At 35.7% G+C, this 7,201-nt stretch overlaps 1 protein-coding gene across 2 annotated transcripts; it reads left to right on the top strand.

The window, feature by feature from the left end:
* The first annotated feature begins 3,725 nt into the window (after positions 1-3,725).
* On the top strand, positions 3,726-6,796 carry LOC104888180 (pentatricopeptide repeat-containing protein At2g13600). Of its 2 annotated transcripts, XM_048640132.2 has the most exons (2): positions 3,726-5,183; positions 5,265-6,796. In XM_048640132.2, the coding sequence occupies exons 1-2, from the start codon at positions 3,842-3,844 to the stop codon at positions 6,404-6,406; spliced, it is 2,484 nt and encodes an 827-aa protein (XP_048496089.1). In that variant the 5' UTR covers positions 3,726-3,841; the 3' UTR covers positions 6,407-6,796. The 2 variants fall into 2 exon arrangements, with proteins under 2 accessions (XP_048496089.1, XP_057249477.1); XM_057393494.1 differs by having other exon boundaries at positions 3,726-6,796.
* The last annotated feature ends 405 nt before the right edge of the window (positions 6,797-7,201 follow it).

Raw genomic sequence — 7,201 nt, 5'->3', positions numbered from 1 at the left:
CAATTAATATCTCGATTTTAAAAATATATTAGTATAAGTAGTTATTATTAGAAAAAAATATTTTAAGTAGGTCAATTTTTGCGTGGTCTTTCGAAAATAAGTCAAATTTCAGATTATTCCTGACTACGTTAAGTTTGTAGGGCTATTTTATTCGATTAAGCTTAACTTGTTTGTGACTTGTTTAGTAGGTTACATGTGTATATGTCGCCATATGATCGGTTTGCTATTTATATTTTATTTTTTCCCGTCCTCCTCCTCACATCTTTCTTTCACTCTCCCTTACGACCACCCCTCCCCTGCCCCTGCCCCTGCCCCTGAATCCCCAACAACAGCACCCCCCACCCCCACCCCCACCCTCACCCATCCTCAGCTCCTAATGTGTTCTCATTAGTAATACCCCCTACCCACATCCCCACCCCTCCCCTACCCTTGTTGCGTTCCCACCAACAGCACCCACACCCTTCATATTCCCCTGTTGTGTGTTCCACTAGCATCACCCCCTGCACCCCTCCCACTCCCATCCCATCCCTTGTTGCATTCTCATCTATACCCCCACAGCCCCTACCCAAGCTCACGCAGGCCCCCGCAGGCTGCCACCCCCTTCCCTATTCCCACCCCTCGCCACTTCCCCTCTCATCTCCCTTCGTCCCAGCCAAAGCCCTCTCGCCCAACAACTCCACTAAAACCCACCATCACGAGGTTCACACTCCCCACCTAACACTAATCTCGCTCGGTGAAGGTGGTGGAGTCATAGAGAGTGAGGATGGGGGAGGTCGCAGGAGGAGGAGGGAAGTGTAAGGGTGGGCGGCGGAGGGGGAGAGGATGGGGAGGAGGTGTTCACAGTGATGGAGGAGAGGGTGTGGAAGGGGTGGGGAGAGGATAAGGAGGGGATGTTCGTAGGGGTGGGGGAAAGGGTGGGGAGGGGTTTTGGGTGGGAAAGAAGTTAACCCGTAATGAACAAGTTACCTATAATTAAACTCACATAGAGTTAAAGCTGGTGTGAAGTTGACTTACCCAAGAATAATTCAAAGCTTGACTTATTTTGAGAATACCACACAAAGGTTGGTTTATGTAAAACAATTTTTCCTTATTATTGAAGTAAACTAATCAGACTAGTTGTTGACACATAATCATACCTACAAATTTCTGTAACAAATGATGAATACATAGTTTTTACTTTGTAAGAACGAATTTAATTGTCACAAATAAAATTCATCGGGTAACTTCTCCACGAGTTCATTCATCATACACTCGGGTGTGTCATGTGCATGGTACACTCAAAACTAATTTTTGTTTATTTGCTCATTTGAAACTCTCCTTATTAATCATGTGCAAGGTACACTCAAAATTAATAACTCCAAATAATTGATGGAGATTATTGTTTGTATTACTTTAATCAATCAATTTATTGTTTTTATTTTCATGTTTTATTTTATGTTAGTTGATATTAATGTTGTCGTCTTGTTAAATGAATTGGCTTGAATAATCCATTTTTTCACTCGTCTTCTCAAAATAATCTCAACTCTTGATTTTTCCAAAATAATCCCAACTTTTAAGGGGGGCTTTCTCAAAATAAGCCAAAGTATATTTATTCTTTCCTACACTAATCCATTTTTGGTCTATAATATGTTGAAAATAAATAGTTCGTATTATTTTGAGAAAGTACCTTCTAGAGTTGGGATTATATTAAAATGATTTATAGTTGAGATCATTTTGAGAAGACTCGTGAAAATTAGGATTATTCATATCAATTTGTCCTTTTTAAAATTGTTGTTATCCTTGATTTTTTTTATAATTGCTATTGAAGTTGTTTATTTGTTTAACAATGTCAATTCTTGATCTTCCCGTACATTTGTTAATTTTACTCATATTGCATGATAGGATTTCTATATCATGCATGTTTCATTCTCTTTCCAATTACTGTAATTGTGACGATCATGTATCTCTATTATATAAGCCGGGGGAGTTACAATATCTCCTATGAAAAAAATTGTCCTTATTAGCTAAATATATAATCGCATATTTATATTCTCTACAATCATATCCTTCTTAATCTAAAAATGGAGCCATGGTACGGTTTGCATTGGCATCTCCTTAAAATTCTAAAAAAATAAAATTAACAAGCATTAACAAAGTAAATTGACATGATGAGAAAAATGGTTACTCAATGAAAATAATTTACAAATTTAATTTGATTATAAGACTTTTCATCTGAATGTTAATCACAATTTCTAAACGCTTTATAAATTACATTAGTTTGTAATAGTGATTATAAATTACACTTTCAATTATATGTAGATGAAATCTAGGAACAGACCCAACCAATTGCCGCACGCACCGCACGCGTAGAACGGTAGAAGGCTAGTCTTTTGTTAATCCAAGACCAGGATTATTGTTGTATAATGCCTAATAAAAATAATTTGGACAACTTAATTAGGAACTTTGTATTTTGATACAAAAACTTATCGCCTTCATTAGTCGTTTTGTCCTAATTAACCAATTTTATCATAGTTATAATTTCGGTGCTTAATCTAATTATGTGATTGTTTGTGTTAGAATATATGATACGTATATTTTGATTTACTAAATATACACTTTACAACTAAGGTATATACAGTAGTTCCTAACTGTTTGATTTCACAAAATCTATTGAATTATATTAAATAGATGGTAATTAATATGGCAATTTTCAGCTCCTAGCTTGATTTGTCCCTTGATATATATGAACTTATTATCCATTTCATGACCAAAGTATGAAGGTATGAATGGGTAAATCTTAATTAGATTTGCCCATTAATCTGAGCTTCTCTTTTCTTATAAGTCAACTAGCCTTCATATGCACGCGATGCGTGCGTTAATTTCAAAATTTGTGAATGAATATTGAACAGAAAGAACAAAAATAATGAGTTGGTTTAACTGAATTAAAGAGTATCAAAGGTAGTGAATGTTCATACTTTTCATGTGCACGTTATGTATGCCATATTTTTTTATAAGGTATAAATATTTTGTGCATTTAATTTTTGATTGAAGTATTTGATGCATATACCATTTTAAATTTGTTTTAAATGGCAAGTTGGAATGAGAATTTTTAAATGATTTGCTTTTGTAATATTTTTCATTCCATTAATTAGATCATTAAGGGTATTTTAGTCACTTCAAAAGAGGACACCACACCTCCTCCCTTGGCTTATATAATAGAGATTATTAGATTTATAAATCTTCCCCTAAAAACTTAGTAGAAACTCCTATTCGCACGCGCCTTCTGTATTATTACAAGCGCACACTTACGTGTGACAAGTCTCAATTGCATTTTATTTAAAAACAAATATATGTTGTTTAAAAAACATTATGCTATTATTTATTCATTTAATTTTTCTTATTTTTCCATTATCGTGTATTTACAACTTATCTTAAAAGTACATGAGTACTAGTTAGTAGTTAAAACCCATATAACTTGTCCTTCATCATATTTACTAATGAATAATAAAAATATCAGCTCGTATAATACATAAGTTAATTATACTTTAGTATTTTTGCTTTGCAATTGTTTTTTCCCGTATAAAATTTACTTGACTTAATTAAATAGAAATATTAATGATCCAACTATGAAACTTTGACACAATTAGCCTCAAATAAACTATTAGAACTTACAACACGAACTATTAGTCCATAATAAAATGAATTTTCAACTATTCTTTTAAACATTATTTCAGTTCAATTTCGTTCAACTCACAGTTTTACTCCAGATCAACCCAACAAAACTCGAGTTTTACAAGTACACAAAAGTCCTAAACTCCTAATCAACCAAGATACAGCAGGAGTGCAGGACGCCGACATATAGATGAGTTTCTTACCGTTAGAGACTATTGTTAACCCGCGAAATTCATGGCTGTTACACCCACCTCAGCACATCTCACATGCTCAATTCCCGCCAATAAGTTTCACAAAAAAGAGACTAACTTGTAAACCCATCTACAATTCTCATTCTTCTGAACTCCCTAATCTCTCCTCCACAAATGCATCAATGGATTCCACCACTTATGCGTCAATTCTCGACTCTTGCACATCCGCAAACATGGGTAAATTAGTTCATGCACACGCCCTTAAATCTGGGTTTGACGGGCATGAATTTGTTGGAACCAAATTAGTTCAAATGTATGCTAGATGTGACTGTCTAAATGATGCATATTTGATGTTTGATATAATGCCTAAGAGAAACTTGTACTCTTGGTTAGCAATAATAAGTGTTCATGTGGATTATGACTTGTTTGAGGAAGCTTTTTCGCTGTTTTTCGAGTTGTTGTTTTCGGATGTGAGGTTGGATTTCTTTGTTTTTCCTGTTATCTTGAAGATTTGTAGTAGGTTTCAGGATACAGGGCTTGGGAGACAAATTCATGGGTTTGTGATTAAAGCAATGTTTGTTGTGAATGTTTATGTGGGTAATGGTTTGATAGATATGTATGGGAAATGTGGTCATTTAGGTGATGCCAAGAAAGTGTTTTGTTCTATGATGGTGAGAGATTCCGTCTCTTGGAATTCTCTTCTTTCTGCTTGTGCTTTGAATGGCAAAGTTGATGAGGCATTGGAGAATTTGGATAAGATGTCGAGTTCAGGAGATTTGATCCCAAGTGTCATTTCTTGGAGTGGAGTTATTAGTGGATTTGCACAAAATGGGTATGATTATGAAGCTATCGAGTTGTTATCCAGAATGCGAGCACGAGGGGTAGAGCCAAATGCACAAACAATCGCCAGTGTCCTACCAGCTTTTGCTAGACTTCAAACACCGAGGCTAGGGAAGGAAGTCCATGCCTATATCACAAGACATGGGTTTATGACCAACTCCATTGTAGTGAATGGGCTGCTTGATGTGTACAGGAGGAGTGGTGATATGGAAAATGCTTGGAAACTGTTTTTGAGATATTCAGTGAAGAATGTATTGTCTATCAATACAATGATTGTTGGATTTTGTGAAAATGGTGATGTATTAAAAGCCAAGGATCTATTTAACGAAATAGAAAGGAATGGGGTTAAGAAGGATGTTATAACTTGGAATGCGATGCTCTCAGGTTATGTCGATAATCTGCTATTTGAAGACGCGTTAAATTTGTTCAAGGAGATGCAACTGGTAGAAGGAATTGAAGTGAACTCGTATACTCTAGGAAGTGCCCTTTCTGCTTGTACTGGTAAGTTGTCTTTAAATCAAGGAAAGGAGATACATTGCCTAGCCATAATTAAGGGTCTGAACTCTAACCCTTTTGTGGCAGAAGCCTTGATGGACATGTACTTCAAAACCCAAGATCTGAAGGCAGCTCAGCAGGTATTTGAAGAAGTTATTGATAGAGATATAAGCACATGGAACACTCTGATCTTGGGCTATGCTCGATGCAATCAGATGGATGTTCTTCCTATTCTTCTAAAACGAATGACAGAGGATGGTTTTAACCCGAATGTATGTACATGGAATGGAATAATTTTGGGCCATGTCGAAAACGGACACTATGAAGTTGCCTTACAGTTACTTTTAGAGATGCAGAGTACAAATCTAAGGCCTGATATCTATACAATGGGGATAACATTGACTGCCTGTTCTAGATTAGCTACAATTGAACGAGGCAAGCAGGTTCACGGGCATACAGTCAGACGTGGGTATGATTCAGATGTCTATATTGGAGCAGCTCTTGTAGACATGTATTCAAAATGTGGGAGCATCAAGGACTCCTTAAAGGCCAATAGCAGGATTTCAAAACCTAATCTGATTTCTCATAATGCAATGCTTACTGCCTATGCAATGCATAGCCTTGGGGAGGAAGGTATATCTCTTTTCGATACAATCCTTGACAATGGTTTTGTACCGGATGAAGTCACCTTCTTATCAGTTCTTTCTGCTTGTGTTCATGCTGGGAAAATTGATATTGGCAAAAAGATCTTCAATTCAATAAGCTATTACAATGTGAAAGCTTCACTGAAACACTACACATGTATGGTTGACCTGCTAAGTAGGTGTGGTAATACGAGTGAAGCTTATGATCTCATCAAAAAAATGCCAATGGAACCAGATTCCGTGACTTGGGGTGCTTTACTTGGAGGCTGTGTTCTTTCTGGTGATGTGAAGCTTGGTGAAATGGCAGCTGAAAAGCTTATAGAACTGGAACCAGATAATACTGGTAACTTTGTTCTGTTGGCAAATATGTATGCACTTTCTGGAAGATGGAATGATTTACTAAGAATACGAAAGATTATTACAGAGAGAAGAATGAGGAAGAGTGCTGGATGTAGTTGGATTGAAGATGGGAGTGATGTTCATGTTTTTACAGCAAGTGATACATCTCACAGGAGAACAGAGGAGATATATTGTATGTTAGAGAATTTAACCATGCAAATGAAACAAAAGGGTGGATGCTGCTAGCCTGCAATATCATGAACGTTAACGTTGAGACAACGATATCTTGTGATTAAAAGTTGAAATTAAGGTTAAGTTTTTTTGGATAAAGGGAATTCCCTTGCAAATTGCAAGAAGGGGGAGAAATTGGAGATGTGATCCTTCTTGCAAAGGGTGAGAAACTGAGAATCGAACCCTGTCACAAGGGTGAAAAAGCACATAGTTCTCAGTTTTTTTCCAAATATATTGTCAAAAAGGATAAAAACAAATTCATGTAGTCGCCAATCATTATACTCTTTGATTGAAGTAGTGAAATATTTTACTTTCTTGTAGGATGGAATTGCTGATATGCAATACACACAAGTTTGTAGATAGACAATCATATTATATAATTATATACAAAACCATACAATTTCATTTCATGATACATCCGCCCCCGGGTATATCTATGCCTAAAACTACTTATTTTTTGCTCATTGTTCAAAAAATTAATCTTGAATGTAGGTACACCAAAATGTTTTGCATTGTACACCTAGGTATTATAGATGTGTTGACAAAGCAAGGATATAAATAAGAGGATGCACTTGATTTGTTTCCTAGAATGTTGATGTTCTACAAGGAAGTAAATCATAATCAAATCACTCTAACTGTATGGATTTCAATCCTTCAAAAAGATTATTTTTAGTGCTATAAAACATAACTTTATAAGTCATCTTTGTCCAATGTTATCGAGATCGAGCTATACAATATGAACAATGTAGAAAAACATGAACACTATGCAATTATGTAGTATTGACCAATGTTATCATGTTTGTTTGTTAT

This window comes from Beta vulgaris, chromosome 3, assembly GCF_026745355.1.
Source record: "Beta vulgaris subsp. vulgaris cultivar EL10 chromosome 3, EL10.2, whole genome shotgun sequence".
Lineage (NCBI taxonomy): Eukaryota > Viridiplantae > Streptophyta > Magnoliopsida > Caryophyllales > Amaranthaceae > Beta > Beta vulgaris.
The sequence above is the reverse complement of the archived record's forward strand: the minus strand, read 5'-3'. Positions and strand labels throughout refer to the sequence as shown.

What these genes read in the sequence shown, in the direction of transcription:
- LOC104888180 (XM_057393494.1), top strand. Translation starts at nt 3,842, where the DNA reads ATGAGTTTCTTACCGTTAGAGACTATTGTTAACCCGCGAAATTCATGG.